The sequence below is a fragment of the Galeopterus variegatus genome, unplaced genomic scaffold (genome assembly GCF_000696425.1).
Source record: "Galeopterus variegatus unplaced genomic scaffold, G_variegatus-3.0.2 Scaffold1950, whole genome shotgun sequence".
NCBI classification, from domain to species: Eukaryota; Metazoa; Chordata; class Mammalia; order Dermoptera; family Cynocephalidae; genus Galeopterus; species Galeopterus variegatus.
Window position 1 is genome coordinate 48,993 of NW_007728061.1, and position 21,244 is coordinate 70,236.

A 21,244-nucleotide genomic window follows, 5' to 3' on the forward strand; every position below is an offset into this window, starting at 1 on the left:
TCCAAGAGCTCGGCCTGCCTGGAGGATCCTGAGGCTGGTGATGCTGAAAGCATGGCGATCTCAGAATCTGTCAAGAGCAACAAAAAGCTCACTGTGAAGCAGGAAGAGTCAGCTTTGAAGAAGACAGAGTGGGCCTGCAAGGCTCCCAGAGACCCACCTCAGGATGCCCTAGCAGAAGCTGAGAGCCCTGGAGGCACCTCTGAGTCAGACCAAGATGGTGGTCAGGAAAGCCCACCAAAGAAAAAGGCCATAGGCTGGGCCTCGGCAAAGAACGCTACCCCCATGAGGAAGAAAAAGAAGGTGAGCTTGGGCCCTGTCTCTTATGTCCTTGTTGACTCAGAAGACACCAAGAAGAAACCAGTTCCAAAGAAAGGGCCAGGCTCAAGAAGGGCCCGTCGAGGCCCACCGCCTACTGCATCACCACCCTCAACATCAAGGGGTCCAAAGGCCAAGCCAGAAAGCTCTGATCATGCCTCCAATGGTGAGAATGACAACAGAAGTGACTTAGAATGTGTCAATAAGTAGATGAGGTGGGAGGGGCAGGAGTGGCTGGGGGGGGGCGGGGGGGCCCAGGGGGGGGGGGCCCCTTTCGGGGCAAAAAAAAAAAAAAAAAAAAAAAAAAAAAAAAAAAAAAAAAAAAGAAAGTTGCCCAAATTTTGTTATGCCTTAGATTCCTCATTCATCTCACAGGGATTAAAAAAACAAAATAAAAAGAAAAACAAAACAACAATATAGACTAGTGTTCAATGAGAGAATCTGTGTAATTTCTGATACACAACTAATAAAAAATGGTAGTTTTTTATAAAAAGAACAATCAACTAGCAATGCAACCAATTTAGAAAATTCCTTCTCCCGGTGCCTCTGTGTTCTATCTGTAACATCAGAGAGCTGTCCCAGGTCACATGTGTGGCCCCCTTGGCCTGTAAAGTTTGATGATTCTCAGGTCCCGTAAGGAGACACTGAGGAAACCATGAAATGCTGGGAAAGGACCAAGGAATTGCAACAGGGAAACCTGAGCCCGCAGCGCCATCTAGCCCGCTGTGCCGCAGCCCCTCCAGGAGAGCATCTCCAGCACGCTCCGGCATCTTCCTCTTTTTATTTTTTTAAAGTATAATTACCGGAGCTTATGTTTCACAGTTAATGCTGTCAAGCCTTTTAAACTAATTGGTCTTTTATAGAAAATTTAACTGAAAATTAACACATCTTTTAATAACATTGCTTTAACTTTAATGGCACTCTGCCTTTCGTTTATAATTGCTCTAAAATTGTCATTTTCCATGTCATAGCTGCCATTTTTTATATTTGCTAGTTTTCACGGTGTAGATTTTTATTTTTAGTATTTTTCTTTCACGAAGGATGGGAACTAATAGATTTTTTTTTCCTACCCTGGGCCTGCCTGGCCTGATGTGACAACAGTGTTATGTTCCAAGTCCAGCAGAACAGAGCACCGTTAGCCACTGTGACACCGCTGTAGCTCACCTACCAAGGGACGGCCCTGGGACTGTCTGTCTCCTGTGACTAATCAGAATGGAGGCTCTTGAGTGGAGTGTAAGAAACAGGGCCATGGAGCAGGAATTTGTTTATGTAACTGAAATCACACGGCACTGGGTCAGCATGGGCTGACACGGAGCTCAGTCTTCTCCATTACACCACTCCAGGGGGTTGACCCTTAATAAAAGTACAGTTAAGACCGTAAATCATGTGGCCCCATTTTCCAGATGGTCACATTTTCTGATCTTACTTGTATTAGTTCATTTCTGACAAACAGAGGCCAGTACTCTGATATTAGAGATGGAAACACAAAAACATTTCTTCTGGATGCCCCTTACTCTACCCACTTAGCTCCCAAGTCTTACCATGCTAAGGTGTGTATGTGTGTGTGTGTGTGAGAGAGAGAGAGAGAATACACACATATACATATAGCCACATACATATATGTAATAAATCTACTTCTTCGTAGCTAAGTGTGATCTTAAGAAATACTTGTCTGCTCAGTGAAAGATATTTCATATACAGTTGCCCTTACCTGATTCCCCTAAAGTCAGTCGTAGAGGGCTGTTAATATCATTGCTATTTAACAGTTAGACCCAACTGAGCTGCAGATGGTGGAAAAGATGTGCAAGGGCTACGGTAAGTTGGGACCAGAAGCTACAAGTCCTAATTATGGCCCAGAACACGCTGTTCCACCTCCAAGTCATTGCCTTCATTATGAAAATACTAACTCATTGGACAGGCAAACCCCTGCTGTCAGCCTTGTGGTGCAGTGAGCAAAGCAAAGACAACCCGGCAATATATGGTCATATTGAAGTTTCTCTGGCTCCTGGCGGATACTGCAGTGGGGTCTCTCCATAGGATGAGTTTCTCTGGTGTTCTTCTAACACTTCTCGGAGGTATTACACACTTGAAAAGGTGGCCTCTACTTCTTTCTGCCCTTTCTCTATAGTGGTTATGGTATGCTTTTTCTTTATTTTTCCAGATTAGATAGATCCTTCAAACCTGCAACTTCATAAAATCTTATTTTCTAAAAAAAAATGACAACACTACCAATTTGTGTGCATTGGAACTCATTAGCTTTTATAGTAAGATGCCCTTTTTTCCTCCCAAGAAGGGGGTGTCTTCTAGTTGCACCATCAATACTGACGGTTTGGTGTGGTAGGTATGTGTTTGGGAAAGGACAAAGGTTCAAGGAAAATGTGCACAACCTCCTAACTCAGAGGATGAGGTTATAGCCAGAAGGCTGAGGATGATCTCTGATCACAGACATCGTAGTGTAAGCACACAAAACTAGAAGCAGGAGGTAGGAGGCTGGTAAGGCTGGGTCAGTGGAATGAACTAGGCAGGGAGGGGACATGAATGAAGCAGGTCAGGTGGGATGTAAGAGGGAAGTAGTGTGGACTGTGGCTAAAGGGAGCAGCTGCCCAGCTCTAGCCAATTGTAGCTTTGGGGGAATTTGGAAATCTGCCTTCTGACTTCAATCAAAACAAGCTGGAAATCCGTATGTGATATAAAATCTTATAATTTTAAAATATTGGTGACACATATCACTTAAAAACTTTGAGAAATGCAGAAGTCGTCTGCGGGATGGAGGTTCGTCTTCAACGAGCCATTTTGAGCCTTCTATAATAGATCATTCATTGGAAATAAGATATTAAGCCAAATACTCATGTCAATATATTGTGCTATTTCTTTTCCTTTCTTCTCCTCAAATGGGTGCACTAGGATGGGGTGTTGGACAGAAAAATGCACTTACACTTCAGGAATCAACCCAGTGATGGGTTTGCCCTCCAAAGCAGCAAACATGGGCCACGGTGGCATGGTGAGGATGCTGGTGGTATCCAAAAGAAGGTGCATCCTCTCCCCAAGTCTGGTGTGTCTAAGCCCCAGACGGAGAACTTGACTGGACCTGCACGTGGTCTTTTGTGCTTGGAATACAGTGTGGCTGAGGGCCTTGTCTCTCTGACCACTTCTTGCACACCCCTCCCTCATATCTCCTGCATTACAGCCACAAAGCCTGCAACTACTTCCTCAGGCAAACCAAGCCCAGCTCATCACCACTTTTCAGCTTTTGCCTCTGTCCTTTCCTCCGCCTAGCAAAGCCTCCTCCCAGGTGCTCTCTCCTGGTTCCTCAGTGTCAGCTTCAGTGTGACTTCCCAAGACAGTTTTATTCTGACGTCTGTGGCTAAATAGGTCTCCACGCCCATTCAAACTATTTCATGTTCATCAAATCAATTATCCTTATATAACATTATTCATTTATTCACTTACATAGTTACTGTCTCTTAGCCCGCTAGAACGACAGTTTAAGCAACACATGGGCAAGGTCTTTGTCTTTCTTCTTTACTGCTGAAACTTCAGGGTGGAGAATAATGCCTGGCATTTAGTAAGTGCCCCATGCATGTGAACACTAACAACAATAAATATATATTGAGCTTTTGTGCTAAGTACTGCACTCCTCACCTTACAGCCTTAGCTCATTTACACACCTCAGTAACCCTATGAGGTAGGTACTATTATTATCCCCATAAAGCCAGTAAATGGAAGTGCTGGGATGTGCATCCGAGCTGTCTGGGCCTTGAGTCCCTTTTCTTTCCAGGGTCCAAGTGGAACCCAGATTGGGGTAGAGGTTACAAGGAAGTTGAGGCTGGGTGGAAAAGAAATCTGGATTCTCATATATTAGTTTCAGTCCTAAAAACAGAGAGGCTTCCTTTCATCATGTGTGTGTGTGTGCAGCAAGCTGGTATCATTCTGAAAAATACATTTCCAAATTGTGATCTTCTTCTTTGAGGCATATACCCATAAATATAATTATTCCCTCTTGTCATGAGTTCCTGCTGTTGATTTGCAGGATAAAACCACAAGACCAGGTCTATACCATCCCTATCTGTTCCACGAATGCCTGATGAATCAAAGCATTATTCTTTTAACAAATGAAGCAGTAAGCAGCAGGAGTTGAGTTACGAAGGACAATATTCAGGGAATGTTTAGACACATTATTAAATGGCAATTTTGGGAGGAGCACTAGAAAAAGAAGATCACTGACATCTAAAGAGATCTGTGTGTGGATGTTGTGATGCGCTTGTAAGCGAAGGCCTGAGGTGGAAGCTTACCTTCAACTCCTGCTGTTTGGAGGAGCCTCACTTTGTCAATTTATATTCCTGCCAACCCTTTTAGTTCCTTCTAGTTACTATGTTGGTAGTTGGCTGGTCTGCTTTTTCATGAGTTGGGGTTGAGGTGGAATGCAAAGAAATCAGAGGTAACATTTTATCAAGTCTAGATCCAATTGGGTCTGTTGAACCAGACCCCAATCAAGACCTCACGATGGAACTTGTTCATCCCAGACAGTGAGAACAAGGTGTGGAATAATTTGATAGGCATTTTCATTAATGATTTGAAAAGTCACTATTAGTGGGTCAGTTAAATATGTCTTGCTTCAACCCTTAAACCGGGTTTATTGACATTATTGTCCAAAAGATCAGATAAAGAAGCTGAAGTCTTGCATAATCTGAGCCCTCAGTAAATGATGCTGCTAATGATAAATACAACGATGGTTACTAGATTCCTAGCACCCTTTTTCACAGGATAGAATGCAGAAGAAATGCTGCTCTCAGACTACTGAGAGCACGCCCTTGCCACCCTCTTGCAAACATTTTTGTTTGCATTTCAGAGGAAATTGGAGATGGCTTTTTTTAAAAAAAATTCACTTTGATTTCTCATCTGAGTGTCCCAGAAGTCACTCCCTAGTGATGCTACAGATAGATACAGCTGTACAATTCAAATCCAGATGTGCTCCCACCTCCACCTCATGGCCACCATGTGCCCCTCTGGCTGAAGAGGTGAAGTTCTCTGGTGCTTAAACTAATTGCACTCCTTGGTGCCAGGGCCAGCTTCATGGCTGTTCAAACTGCAGAGCTGCACAGGGTCCATGCTCAGAAGAGCCCCTCACTTGGTTTAATACTCTGCTGCCACCATTTTGAAATCCTTAATAATTTATAAAAAATTGGCCTTGCAAATTATGTAGCCAGTCCCACTTGGAACATACTGAATGTTGGAGATATAGAAACATAAAAACATAAACAATTTTATAAATTTGAATTTTTAAAATTTTTAACAGAGTATTTTGTGGTTCTGAAAAAAAAAAGATCTACTGTAAACAGTTTAATTATCTCTTTGTGAGGACAGTCTTCTGAAATCTCTCTAATTAGGATCAGAATTAAAATAAAATTACTAAAGAGATGAATTATAAAAATCCATTTGAAACTGGATTTGGAGAATATGAGGCCTATTACACAGAATATGGTGCTCTAATGAGCACATTCTGTAGGATCTATCTCTCCTTCTGGTCTGTTCAAGGAGTTTGCAGGTACAAAGGTGAGTCTCAGTGTCATCGGGCCGTCAGAAAGGCCCCAGGCCCCAGGAGATCAAGTGTGCACTTTTCTAGGGACTATTTTATCTCCTTGCTGGCTTTGAAAGCATGGCATGAAGCCCAGTCAGCCTTAATTCAGAGGAATGTTTTTCCATAATTATTTTTAAATCCAGAATTCTGATTTTTAACTAAGATATGCTTGTACTTGGAATATAGAATAACCTAAATTAGTCTTATAAAGTTTTGTTTTTTTTCTTTCCTCAAATTAAGGTCCTTCTGGGATTAGCTTTAACGAATAGATGAGAATAATGCATAATTAGCATATCAGTTGTTTAACACATTCAGGAGAATAACCTTCTTAAGCACTTTAAGAAATGCGAGTGTACAAAAACTCTCCGAGTTAGTTATGTTTACAGTTTTAATGTGTTCAATAAAACTCTTTTTCATGGATTCTTCAAAGGTCAGTTTTTATCCATCTTCCCAAATTGTTAATTTGAGAGCTCCAAAACAAAGAGGCTTTTCTATATAGTAGATAAGGACACTCAGTGGGAACACTTTGCAATACCCAGGCTATGACCCATTCTAAATGTCTGCTTTTGCATTCTGCAATAAAAGATGGCTCCATTAAGCTGTGATCTATTTTTTTAATTGTTATTTGTTTTTGGTCTCAAGACTGTGAAAACAAATGCCTTGACTGATTGATGCACATCAAGCTATAAAAGGTCCAAAGCTGCTTTTGATCCCTGGGCCAGCACGCCCTCCACTCTCTGCCACCAAGTTTGTCCCTTCCCTGCAGCAGAGAATGAGCCATGCCTTATCCTCTCCCAAGGACTTCTGACTCAGTGACAGGCAGTGACCTGGGAGTCACCCTTGACACGTTGTCTTCTCCACCTTCTGCTCACGTTCACTTCATTCCTAAGTCCTATTAATGTTACCAACAAATACCCCTCAAATCCGACCACACCCCACCTGTATCAGCTCTATCCTAGTCCATGCTACCACAGCCATCCTGCCCCTCTGAACCATCCTCCACACACCAGCCAAGGCAACCCCTCAAAACATGAACCTGACGGCATCACTCCCCAACTTAACACCATTCAATGCCTCCTCATGACTTTAAAGAAAAAGACCAAATCCATGCGCATGGGTTTCGAGGTCCTGCAGGTCCCACGTGGCCTCGCCCTCCCCTGTCGCTTTCTCATTGTGGTCCTGCTTCTCAGGCTTTCCTTGCCTTCCTGGAGAGCATCGGATTCCCCCCAATACCAGGCCGTTGCATTCCCTCGCCTTCAGGGAATGCTCTTTCCCACAAAGTCTCCCTCTTTATGGCTCGGATCTAAGCATAAAATATATATTACTTCCTTGGGGAATCTTTCTCTGATCCCCAAGACCAGATCCAGTGCCCACCTATACAAGGGTACTTCAAAAAATTTGTGGAAAAATAGAATTAAAAGACAACACGAAACTTTCCATGAACTTTTGGAAGTACCTTTGCATTCACTAATGGCTTTCCTTGCTTTTTTGCACTTTGAGGAATGCATATCAAATTCTCACTTGTGCGATGGTTTGGTTAATGTCGGGATCCCCTTCTAGACTGAAAGCTCCGGCCCAGTGCCTCTAGAGTTGGGGTGCTCCACTGCCGCTTCCTCTACCTGCTGAGCAGGGAGGAGGGAGCGGGATGACTCACCGCGCTCATGAGCGAGTCCAGGACACTGACAGCAAATGCTGTCCCACATGCGAAGGGCTGCGTGAGGTACAGTTCTGTGTCGGGGTCATCGTCATCATCTTGGTCCAAAAACTGAACATTAGTATCGTTCACTAGAAAAAGTGTAAAATAAGAATTAGCTGCAAAGACCACACACAGGCAGCGAAGCCAGAGAGAGACCAGGCTGCTGGTTTAGAAACACCGAAGTCACTGAAAAGGAAATAAAAACATGTAGATGGGTCTTTGGGGTGTGGCGCAGCGGGACTCAACGGACTGCTCCTGTGTGATGGTTTAAGCTTCTGAGACTGCGGGCGTGCTCCACGGCAGGCTGCTGGAGGACTGACTAGCAGACATTTGCTGGCCCGCCCTTTGGTATAGTTTTAGCGTGATGACCGTAAAACAGCCTGGAGCATTTTTTGGTAGCCAAGTCCTTTGAGAGATGGATGTGTTTCAAAGATGAGCAGCCATGCTGGGATGGTAAGCTTAGCCACAAAGGAAAGAAAGCAACCTATTGAGAGTACAGAGCAATGGACTGGGAGCACAGAAAAGGCAAATAGCAAGGACTTCACCTTGAGGCATGACCCACAGCAGCCTGCCCTGCGGATGGGCCTAGGCAGTGGCTGGGCTCCCAGGCCCTGAATCCAGACCATTACTCAACAGGAACCCCCCCTAGGTGGGATGGGTCCCAGGCTGTCTCCTGCCGTGTGCTGACAAGGACCCGCTCTACATTCAGGGTTGCATGGACACCCACATTCTCCCCTTCCCCTTCTAAACAGCTCAGTCTGTTCTGTGCTTGTGCTCAGGCAGATGCAGCACTGGATGCTGGATTTCATTTCCATCTGAGGATCCCTCAAGGACTTTGCCCACACGCACATGCAGACGGGTAAGTTATGTCACTCAGATGTCTTTAACTTATTAAAAATTAAAGGACAAATTAATTTCCATTTCCATCTTGGCTTTAGAAATGATCGGTTTTGCAGAGCAAGTAAAAGGGGGAAGTTGGGTGGAGGGAGGTGAGGGACCCTCGTGATTTCTGGAATAATTATTGGGCTTTCAGGAAGAGAACAGATGAGGTTTCCTTTCTCTGATTCCTTTCCAAAAGTATCAACAGCTAGTTCTCTTGCCTGGAGTTATTTTTAAAGTAAATTCCTTGATAACTTTTCTTTTAACTTTTGTTTGTTTATTGCATGAGGTGGAATAAATGATACTAGCATAAAAGGCTAGGCATGGAATTATTTTTAAATGACACCATCTTGTTTCCCTAGAGAAAGATTCTAATGGGGGGAAGTCCTTGCTCTGTGCTTCCAAAGTTGGTCACATCTGGGTCCCCTTTGCCTCAGCAGCACTTGACTTGCAGGCTAGAAGGTGAAAGCCCAAAACCCAGGTTCTGACAACTGGGCTTTGAGACCAGGCTTTGTCACCAACTCCTTGGGGAAAGCTTTTCACCATCCTACACCTTAGTCTCCCTCTGTTACATGGGGGATCGTAACAGCTCTCTCAGGACATTGTCAGGAGGCTCCTAGGAGGTCGCGTCTGGTGAGCTTGGCCCCACACCTGGATCATGTCTTGTTCTTGATAAATGTTAGCTGCCATTGAGATTTCCCTTCTGACATTAAATGTCTGTCAACCCATCACATGATGAAAGTGCCCCGTGTCCCTCTGCCTCTCTCAAGAAAACCCTGAAGATCTGGCTCAGGGGCCTTTCAAGTGGTAGCTTTTCCTCTCCTCCCTCCGCTGGTGTAAAGGCATGTTGTGCGCCACAGTTTAGTCCTTCTGCTTTGTGAATCAGAAAACGAAAACTGGAGGCCACATGCAGAGGAGCGTGGGTTTAGTGACTTGTAAGAGCCGCTGACGGTGTGCAGGTCGGTACTCACAAGGAGCAGTGGCTGTTGCTTCCCTTCAAGAGATGGTGAAGCGTTGGTACTAGACATGGAGGAGAAGTGGATCCAAGCAGGGAGGGAGGACTCCAGCTTTTCAGTGAGCTGGGGACTCAGGTCATTGGAAAAGAACTCCAGGGCACTCAACAGGATTCAGTGAAAATCCTGCACACTTCTCTGGGAAACCCGTCTCAGGTGGAGAGCAGCTGGCACTACCCGAAGCCTGTTTCCAACGCACCCACATAATCATCCAAAAATTTATTCGGTCAAATACGATTGAGAAATAGGTTAAACAGCTTCCAACAAAGTTCTTTCTTGTGGGGCTTTTAGGAGCCTTCGCCATGCTGACATCAATTGGGAGTCTTTAAGTAGATGAAGTCTAGAATATACTACAGTTTAAAAACTTGTTTGGGGCCGGCCCGGTGGCGCACTGCTACAGTGCGCCGCTTGAGAGCGTGGCGGCCCTCCCGCCGAGGGTTCGGATCCCACATACAGACCGGTTCCCGCTCACTGGCTGAGCGAGGGGCGGGTGCAGCACCGAGGGTTGCGATCCCGTTGCCGGTCCCGGTCTGGTACGGGCGCGGCACTGAGGGTTGCGGTCTGTTGCCGGACATGAAAAAAGACAAAAAGGAAAAAAAAAAAAAAAAAAACTTGTTTGGCTTTGGTACCCTCTGTCTTTTAAAGGACGTTTTACTGGCTTGATGTAAAGCAGAATACATCTCAGAGCATGTAGGTAAGTAGTAAGCATTTGCGGGGGGTGGGGGAGGTGAAGTGGCCAGAGGATGTGGTATGGCTACTAGGAACTAAACAGGGCGTAAGTCAGAAGGAAGGGCGGTGTGGTGAGCACGTGGAAGGTCCTCTGAACACAGAGGAGAGAGCTGGTGCAGGACTAGACAGATACCTGAATTGTTGCCTCAGATCCGAGGCACTAAGCTTTTTCTTTCTCTTCTGCTAATCACAAATCAAGATTTCCTAGTCAGTCAGCACCACATGAATTCCAAATAGAAAAAGAAATTCCTGTCAGGGATGATTCTGAAATGCTGCCATAGGTTCTGACATGGCGATGTTTGGATGAATTTTCCAGCCAGAGGTTTGGGCCATATGATCTCCCTGTAACTCCCATGGCCCTACAGTTCAGAGTAGAGCCATTCAGAAACCTAGGCTTTTAACCAACTACACTAAACATGAAAGTGACACCGCTCCTATGGTTGCAAACAGAAAAATAGTGTGATCCTCCTTGACCTGAGTGAGTTTGTCCTGATAAATAGCTACGTCTACAATAATGCAGTGCTGAATGGTGGACAATTTATTCCTTGCTTTCTAGACACCTCACAAGCAAGATGCCTGTGTTAAAAGCCTGCTCTCTTATTTTGAAATATATTTTGGGGCCAAGAGAATGGAGTGTTCATTTCATTGGTGAGTCATTTGAAGGCGGGGGCTCCTACCTCTCAATCCGCTCCTCTGCCAAGCAGCACTTTGGCTGTCTCTATTTAGAAGATCAATCCCCAGTTCTGAGACCCACTGCTGATGGGCACACTTCATGGAGTTATGAACCAAGTCATGGGGAACCGTGGCAAGGTCTGACAAATGCAGTCACGACCAGAGGCCTTTCTCTTCCAGATGAGTCCCCTGTGGACCTCCCAGAGAGGCTCTGGGCCAGGGGACTGGGGGTCATAGGGCAGGGCTGTGCCTCAGTGGCTGCTAACCTCATCTGCACCCTTCTTGAAACCTGGTTTTAGTACAAAAGGGTCCCCTAAGAACCAGCTGCTTTCATGGCTTCAGAACAAGAGCTTCTGAGAAAGGGCCTAGTAGGAAAAAAAAGGCAAATAAAGTCAGAATAAAGGAAAATAAACAGCTGGAGGGAAGGCACCATCTTAGGTTTCTTATCTTAAAATTTTTATATTTCTCCTTTGACTTCCTCTGAGAGCTGTGAAGATGTGTCAGTCAAACTGACAGGGTGTTGGAAGAGGAAAACAAGGGAGGAGGTGGGGGAGCAGAGGGACACGTGGAAAAGAAAGGCTCAGGCCAAAGAAAATGAATTAGAGCAAAGATGCTTTGGAAACAACTGCCAGGTCAGATGGGTGTGATCAAAGGTTTACTGATGCTGTGTGGGGAAAAAAAATCATTAAGAAAGGCCAGAACAAGACAGTCGATTCCAACCAGAGCCACAAATAAAACACATTCAAAGCAGTGCCATGGGTAGCCTTTCCATTACAGCTGGTAAAATAAAAAACAAGCTGATGATAGCTGGAGACACCAACAACAGAACAAAAGGAGATACTGATGTGAAAGAAAACAGTGCTTCTTACCCAATTCTGTTATCATTAGAATGTGCGTCCCACTGTTTTTTTCCTGATTGACTGATACCAAAGGCAACTTGCCCGGTTTAGCTAATTGGATACGGCATTTAAGGGTTGGGGAAAGGGAGTGGAGGAAAGTACAGAAAAAGAGAAGAGTGAGGGAATAACAGAAAAAACATTCTAAAGTAAAGGGACCCAGGACCATAGATGGTTTGTATTTGTTGTGGGGTGGGGAGGGGGAGGCCACTCAGCAGTTTTGCAGATTCACGAATGGTACCAGGGAGGGCCACGGCCAGATTAGAAGTTGGATTCCATTGGCCAATGGTCATGGTCCTCAAAACCCCATCATTTTTTGGAACAGAGTAGCATTCGCTGAAAGTGGCCTTTGGCTGAGAAGGTCAACTAGGGTAGATTAAATACAGAATTATTAGACATTACCCAGTGCTTCTACCAGTTCTCAAGATGGGGTTGGCTTAGACCTGAGACTTTGTATGTCGGTGGAGGGTTCAGATTGTAAGATCTCTCCAGACTGAGTGCTCGAGAGAGGTACTTCCAGTGAAAGTCACTGGAAAGAGTCCATGGACTAAGCCTTTCCTCCTTTCCTCTCCCTTTCCAAAGTTATGCCCCAATCTCGAATCCAGCATCTCATGCTCCTTTGAAAACAGGGACCAGCATGAAGGAAACTGTCTATTCATCTCAGAGGAAGGATAGATCAGTTGTCCCTCTGAGTAAGCTGCCATATTTCTACCCAGACCTCTCTCCAACCTCCCCCAAACCCCCCTCCTCCCGCCCGCCTGGAGCCTATGAAGCTAAAAGGACTAAGAAGAAATGGGCAACCTCCTCATATCCTGCACGGCCTGGAAAAGAGGGCAGAAATATCTCCCCAAAGCTGACACTGACCCCTACCTAATTCAGTGATGATGGGAATGTTAACCCCAGTCGTGATGGATGGCTGACGCAGCATCCCGTGTACTGGGCTGTTATCTGGAGAGGACCTGTCCATTCCTGGAGGTGTGAACCCTGGAGGAAAAAAAGAGAGGAAGAAGAAATATCAGAGCAGTGGAAAACCTGGAAATAGTGTACATATACAACCCCCCCAAAATATAGCTTATGCATTATTTACAGGTCAACAATGAACACTCCCAACACAAACTCTGATGAGTTACTTTCTAGAAAGGCAAATAAGAGACCATTATTAATGGAGTTTGCATGTATTTTTCTCCCAGAACTCGTAGAAATTTGGTCCCCAATGTAGCAGTTTTGAAAGCTGTTTGGGTTATGGGGGGCAGTGAGTGTAGTGAGTGAGTTCTCGCTCTATTAGTTCCCGTGAGAACTGGTTGTTTAAAAGACCCTGGCACCTCCCCCCCCCCTCTCTCTCTCTCTCTCTTGCTTCCTCTCGCCATATGATCTGCTTGTACCCGCTGGCTGCCTGCCGCTTTCCACCATGAGTAAAAGCAGCCTGAGGCCCAAACCAGATGCAGCCGTCCCAAAATCATAAGCCAAATAAACCTCTGTTCTTTATAAATTACCCAGTCTCAGGTGTTCTGGTATAGCAACACAAAATAGACTAATACAATTATACATCATTCTAACTCACTTTGATAGTTCCCTAGAAATCCAGATTGTACACTAATCATTTATCCTACACAGATTTTGGTTCCCATCTCCTTCAAGGCACATGGGAGGACTAGTTGCTCTGCACCTTGTCCTCCTGAGGTTGGATATGGCCATGTGACATAGGAAATGCCCTGGCCCATAGAAAATGAACAGAGAAATGCATATCACTTCTGGTACAAAGATGTGACTTGCCATCTCTCTCATCCCAGGCCACTTTGAGGACACAGGTTATGATGGAGATGAAGGCTGGACAGTGCACTTGCCCAGACCCAGAGAGTATTCCAAGTGAGTGAAAGATAAAGCTGCACTGCCTCAAGTCACTGAAATTTGTTTGTTTGCTGCTGTTGTTGTTACCACAGCATAACCTAACTTATCCTGACTGTTATCAACCCACTGGTTGCTTGTCCTCTTGTCAGTGACTGACTTAGGCCTGGATTTTGAGGTTCTAGCCAATGCAAGGTGGGAAGAAGTCTGCTTGGGGGCTTTCAAGAAGTGTTTCTTTGTTCTTAAGAAGAAATACATAGGAAGAGATTCTCTTTTAATCTACTGGACATTGTTTTATGTGCCTGTAGTGCCTGGAACTGTGGCGGTCATCTTGCAACCAGGATGGAAACCAGCTGAGAACAAAAGTAACTTAACAATATTGGCTGAGTTGAATGAGAGAAAGAACTGTCCTGAGTTCTGGAGATAACCAGTCCTGGAACCATCCTATCTCAGAATTTTTTACTGTATGAGATATATATAGAATTAAAAGATAATACCAGTCTTTCTATGAACTTTTTGGAGCACTTTCATACATATATATCAAATATATACAGACACAATCTATAATAACATATTTATACATACATACACAAACAATATTATACACACACATATATATTTTTTGTTTGTTTGTTTAAGCCAAATTGAGTTTTCTCTGCTTGCAGCTAAGATCCTCCTGACTGATGGATATGCTGCCTGATTAGGGTGAACCACTCGAACTTCCCAGTGTGCCCAACACAGACCTCATAAGGTAAACACAAATGCAGTAAAATTGGAAAGCAGTCTGCTTGGCTTATGATTTTGCAATTTGGGCTTCTTTGGGTCTCAGGCCCAAGTCTCGAGTAGATATCAAGATGAGCTTGGACCAACCATAACTTCAAGCTCAGTGACAGTGAGAAATCATCCCAGCTAGGCTGAATGATGGCACCTGTAAAGATGTGCATAGAGACACATAAATATGAGAAACTTAACTACCTCATACAGCCATGGGGTGAGAATTAATTTTTCCTAGTGAGGCATATGACAGGTGGTGCCATCCGCTCCACGCTGCCTGCCAGGCCCAGCTTCCTCCCCCTCCTTGCAGGACAAGCAGGTGTTCGCATGCATTTTGGTTTCTCTTCTTTGCCCTTTGTGGATTGCTACATGGGCTTATCAATGATTAGGGACTTATAGACATAAAGTCACCTGCTATGTTTCCAAGGACAAAATTCCAAATAGATTATGTAGCCAGATTCCTGACTCACTCCCTAGTAATGTGACAATATTGGGTTGAATCTGGCATTTGGCTATGTGTGAATCAGGAATGAAATGACATGTGCTCAACAATAGCCAGTTGTTTTGGAGGTGAATAGTGCACAAAACACTGGAAAAACATAAAATGGTTTTCTTATTTTCTGCTCTCCTGTGCATAAATTTCATATCAAGTGTCATACTTTCAGAAAGAAAAAGTTTTACTTAATACCTATTCCTGATTGCACTTAATTTTATTCTTTATACTAATACATCATGAACAGACTAAGTCATTTTGAATGACATTGTAGTGTCCATCTTTCTAAACTTTGGAAATGTGTTTTTCAGCCAACCACATAGCCAAGAACATGCATTTTAAATGCTGGCTGTTTTCTTCACCTAGAATAGTGAAGGGGAAAACTAAACTGTTTTCATCAGAAGTTTCATTCAAAAGCATGAAAAACTGCAAGTGACAGCTGTGCAGATTCAGTGGATATGACGTTTTTGAATTTCTTCAACTTGACAAGTAAACACCTTAAATCGGTAATGCTATATGCATAATACATGGCCTGTATTTTGACATCCATCATCAAATGCTGACTTGAGAAAATATGGGTTTGTACGTCAAGGAATAGCACCCATAAAGCAGGGAGAAATGCAGGTCACACGGTATTAGGAAAATTGTATTTCATTACAGAACCTGCAACAACAAGCCAAAGCATCCTTTTATTTTATCTTATTTAAAGATTCCATTTTCAGCTGTGAAAAGACTCAATTCCTTTGCATGAAACTTTCATTTAGAAATGACATGCTTCCTTCATAGGCCTCTTTCATATTCCATTTTACCCTTCATTCGCCAAACCTGGTTCCATTAGTATCTGTAACTGACAAACTAAGGCAGATGTCCAAAGACATCTCTCCATGGAAGGTCGGTCTCTCCCCCACGCATGACCTCAAGAACAGGGTGCGTTTGATGGCAAGAAAACTTCAGCAATGATAACACCTCTTTTATTTCACTGCTTTTCTAGCCACACATTTTTAAAAGCAAAAAACAACAACAATGAAAATAGATTTCCTCTTTTTCCCTCATGTAGACTTGGGTTAAAATGAGCAAAATTTATCAGCATTGTTTCTTTCTTAGGGGTCCCAATATGGAAACATACTCTGAACAGGCAGGGCTGACCCAAGTTCCTTACATGACCTTGGAGAGAAGAGAAATTCAGACATCTTCCCTCTAAAAGGACAAGACAACCTGGCCTTCCGAGCAAAATTTATCAGCATTGTTTCTTTCTTAGGGGTCCCAATATGGAAACATACTCTGAACAGGCAGGGCTGACCCAAGTTCCTTACATTACCTTGGAGAGAAGAGAAATTCAGACATCTTCCCTCTAAAAGGACAAGACAACCTGGCCTTCCATGCATCTATCATGTTCATCATAGCTGCAGTTGATAAAGGGGCAGGTCCACATGGCATGCAGGCCTCTGATGGTGTTGCCCCCACCCCATTATTGTTTGCAGCAGTGGACACATCTTAGGTTGCTCTTTAAGACCCTCTGCATAAAACAATGCTCTGAAAGCACTGGCAATGGAATCTACCTCAAAAATCTAAAGCTGGAGAGTGGTGAAACAGGGAAATGCTCCCTTCATTAGTTAAACTATCACTTAAGAAATTAATTTTAGAAACCACCATGTATTTGGCCAAAAAAAGAGATGCCTAAGAATATCAGCATAAGAGAGATGGAATAAGTCCTCAACAGGAAAAGATGCGAGTTTAAATCATCTACAGCCTGAGCCCTTACCAAGATGGGCGTCTGCTTCTTTAGATATGTCCCGAGTGCTCTCTGTTAAGCATAGCCGTGGGAAGCAAGTTTTGTGCTAGAAATGACTTCCAAAGACTACCCGATCTTCTTAAACCGAACGCCCCTCCCCATCCCAATCTTTAGTGGCAGATGTGATAGACTTCCATTATGTGTTTCATTCATTTGGCATCAGGCATAAATGCCTTGACCAACATTATCTCATGTCCAGTATCCTCATTCCATATGCTGTATAAGAACTTGAGGCCAGACACTGGGTGTTTCTATTTCTTTGAACTTGCCAGATAGTCTACAAAATACCTGGCACACAGAGAAGAAATAGAACGGAATAGTTGAGATCACGAGCTTTGAAGTCAGATGCCTTGGGTTAAATTCTGGCTCCTCCACTTATTAGCGATGTAACTGTAAGCATTGCACAAACTCTCTCCAAGGCTCTGTTTCTTCATCTATAAGCCAGAAATACCTCCTACATAGGGCAGCAGTAAGGACAAAATGAAACGACGCATTCAAAATATTTAGTACAAGGCCTGGTAGGAAGCAAGTACTCAAAACTGCTGGCTAACAATGTTAACATTTCATTAGGTGCATAATAAATATTTGTGGATAGGTACAGTACCCATCAACACCCCTTTCCTAGAAATAAAGAACTGAGGAAGCATTTGGCAGATTTTTTTATAGAAGAATTTTTGGCCATAAGTGGTGATGGTCAACTTTGTACTCCATGAATATTGATAATCAATAAAAAAAGGAATTTTTACATAGAGAAAATCTAGAAAATTAATGAGAAGGCAATGAGCATTGTGGATATATTTTTGTAACATTAATCAGATCAGTCCTGTGATAAAAATTCAGCCAAAAATATCTCAGGAAGTAGGAGTTCAAATATGGGGATGGCTTGGATTTTCTTTAGGTATGGTGAAAAACTGGTGACAGGTCTTCAGGTAAGAAAGGTTCTTAATTCCTTACAGCAACTGCAGAATCTCTCTGGAGCCTTCTGTTTTCGAGACCTAATCTCCCACTTCCCTTCATTATTTAGGGGCACAAACTCTCCTCTTTTGTTTCTCAGGCTCCTGAAGTGGTTCTAACTACTCTCCTCATTCTTCTCCGGCATTTGTGTTCTTGACCACATGCACGACTGCTGGCTTCGGCTGAACAAAATCCCCAGTGTCTGATGTTCTTTTCATGATACTGGTGAGGGCTGGAAGCACCGGGCCTCTGCCAGGGAGGCTACAGGAAGGTCAAGTGCACTTTAGTGAAATGTTCAGACTGTAATGGGTATTTCATTTAAGAAGGCTTGGAATTAAAGTATTTAACACAAACACTTGTCGTATTCCTAAGAAGTGCAAGAGGAAAGACAGGAATAACGAGGAGATCACTAAGGCTCATTTTTCTTTTAATGAATTGTTTTGGATACCTACTGTATGCACACATGCCTGCACACGCAGTATCTAGAAGAGCCACCGTGTGGTTACAAGTGAAGAAGAGCTATGGCTCAGACAAGATCTACCAGAGGGAACAGCTAGAAGAGGGTTCCAGAGGGTTCCAGGGTGGTGTGGACACGAGTGCATCAGAACATGAGAAATGCTCGATGTCATGGTCCTTATGTAGCTCGAAGAAGAGGAAAGAATGCTCTAGATCCAGACTACTGAAGATATTTGAGAATGAAGAAGAGTGAGGGAGGCTGAAATAGAACTTTAAGAAAAAAAAAATAATTGCCAACATTGACTGAGTGCTTACTGTGTAATAAATTCTATTCATCTAATAACATTAATTCTCCAAACCATCCCACGTGGATGCTAGTATTTTACAGATGAGGAAACTGAAGCACAGAAAAGGTAAGCCACTTGCCCCAGGGCTCACATCTAGGAATTAGCAGATCTCAGACTGGAACCCGGACAAACTAGCTCCAGAGTCTCCTCTAAGCCACCACACCATATTTCTTTGTACAATACACCAGATTGTGCTAAGGATTTTTGTATAGGTCACCTCGTTTATTCCTCATAGCAACCCTATGAGTTCAAGGGCTGTTAGTATTTCCTTTTTGTAGAAGAGGAAAACAAGATTCTGAGCAGTTGAGTAACTTGCTCCGGCATACCTGGTTGGTAAGTGGCAGATCTGGGAGCCACAGCCAGGCAGCCTGACTTCAGAGTCCACAGATAATCGCACACTTTGCTGCATCCCCTACTCGTGCGATGGTCTCTCCTTCCCAGGTGCAACCCTGGCAGGCAAATTTGAAGCCCAAGCCAGTCTTACCCTTTTTATTGTTTTCACTTTTAAACACTAGCAGATAACAACTGGGACCCATAGTAGTTATGCTTAACTTGCTTGGGTACGGCAGCATGCACAACTCAGTACATATAATAAATGCTTTATTACAGTACTTTTCCACGGGGGAAACACAAAGTACTTTCTAAATCTTCCCTAGTTAAATCCCCAAGCCTTTCCAGGCAGAGAGGGAGATGGAAATTCTTATCAATCACCTCCCTTAGAATAGATGGAGAAAGGAAGGTAAATGCTTCCCCCACCCCCATAGATTTAACATAAAGGAATTGGTTCAAATGGCGGGCCAAATTATCTTTTATTGTGTGCATATAAATGATGGTTAGAAATCCATATGCTACGTTAAACTAGGGAAATAAATTAGGCCGAGTCATCTAAGTTTGCTGAGACAGTATTCAATATAAAGTTGTAAAAGGAAAAGATCACCATTAAAAATGATCTATAAAGACGTGTTAAAATCAAGAGAAACATCTCATATTACATCATCTATAAGATGAATTAAATTTCCTGTTAATGCCAGGAGGAAAAAAGTCCCAAAGCCAAATGTCAGATGAAGTGAAGATCAATAAAAAATATTTTGATAAGTAAATGCAACAATGCTATTTAACACATGATTGGCAACTGCTGAAACATAAATTATCTGAATTTTCCATTGCTGCTTATGGGAAAATTATGCAGATTAGAACTTGATTAGGCTTATATCATGAGACTCAATTTGGACTTTTAATCTATTAAGCTCCAATAAATGAGGCATCTGAATAGCTCCCCAGAGCAACTACAGTAATAGCCATGGCAGTCATTTTAGCAGTATGTATTCCAACAAATTCTTCAGCAGTTGAAGTAAAGAAAATTCCATGTATAGAAGCACAATTGCCTTCTAACTTGTAGGGAAAAATCCACATTCACAGGATTGATGTGGGAAATAGATTTTTGGAAAAGACTGTAAGAAAAATCCAGCCAAAGAAAAACCTTAGTTTACCCTTGTAATATTTTTTCACAGTGGTTTTCAGTGTCTTCCTGCAAAGTTGGAGTCTGGAGTCAGGACGAGTGGGCAGATGACCATGCTTACTCAATTAAAAATGATTCTTTACCAGGGTGGCAGCTTCTCCTTACACTGCCCAAAGGCTGCTCCAACCAACCACTTTCCAGGAGCTCGAGGTGGCAGTAGCCACCAACAGGGTGCTGGGGGTCATTGTTGAGAAGGGAAGAGGGGAGACTCTTCTGCAAATTTTTGACTGCATGATTATCTGCTTTATGCCAAATAACTCCAGGGTTTGGTAGAGAAACTGGAGCTGTTAACTGTCCCCTGCCCAGAGCATAAAGTCAGAGCTTGAAAACCATACAAATAAACAATTCTGTGAAACCTAAACCATACCATTGGATCTCTTTTACCTCTTTACCAATCACTCTGCATTAGAGATATAAGAGCCTTGAAAATCCTCTAATCAATCCCTTCATCTTGCAAACAAAGAAACTGAGGCTCAGAGAGGAGAAGTTATTGTACCCAAGGTCACGGAACCACTCATCTGTTATTATCTGTTGGTATTGGTTATTACCTGCTCTCCTTTAACAACCCTTCTCCACATGAGGAACCCATTCCACAGTGTTTGGATGCGGGGAGGGGCAACCCAGTCCTGTCCCCACCCTGGACGCAGGAGTGGCAACATGCAACCAGGCAGTCTGACTTCACAGGACCAGCAAGAAAGTCCTTCATCATTTTGGCCGCATCACTGATTTAGAGATATGCCTGCCCGCATCAAGCTGAGGCCAATCCAAGTTCTCCCCAGGACTTTATGTGAAAGATATTAAAGAGGTTGTGGTTGCAAAGCCAGAAGGCTGTAGGCATGGGGCTGCTGGTGACCATTTCATCCACCACAGGGCGAATGAATCAAAGAGGTGGAGAATGAGGCAGAACTCTGACATTGTGCAAGCTACTGTGCCTAAGACAGCGGCACCCCACTTATGTGACTCTCTTTTTATTTAAGCCTTTTTGAGTTTGGTTTCTTTCACTTGCACCAAAATGTCCCAACTAATACAGCAACTGAAAAAAATCTCTGTTCTTTTCTTGGTGAATTAGCTCATGCGTGTCTGGTTTTCTACAGCAACACATGACTGCATCTTCATTCAAAGGCTCACGCTCACTTCCAAGGGCCAGGGACAAGACCTGGGTTAATGTCCACTCCCTCCCCCCATTTCTTTCTATTTACAATAAATTACACTGGCTTTAAAAAAAATTATTAATATACAATATAGTTGATTTTCATGTCCCTTTACCAATTTCTCCTTTTCCTTTA

General features: G+C 43.4%; 1 protein-coding gene across 1 annotated transcript in view; it reads right to left on the reverse strand.

The window, feature by feature from the left end:
• The window catches only part of KCNMA1 (potassium large conductance calcium-activated channel, subfamily M, alpha member 1), a 258,994-nt gene that overhangs the window by 24,041 nt on the left and 213,709 nt on the right, over positions 1–21,244 (reverse strand). The window contains exons 18-20 of the mRNA XM_008579735.1: positions 12,649–12,762; positions 11,752–11,832; positions 7,548–7,678 (exon numbers count right to left, since the gene is read on the reverse strand). Of these exons, the coding sequence (XP_008577957.1) occupies positions 7,548–7,678; positions 11,752–11,832; positions 12,649–12,762 (326 nt within the window). The remainder of the gene's footprint in view (positions 1–7,547; positions 7,679–11,751; positions 11,833–12,648; positions 12,763–21,244) is intronic.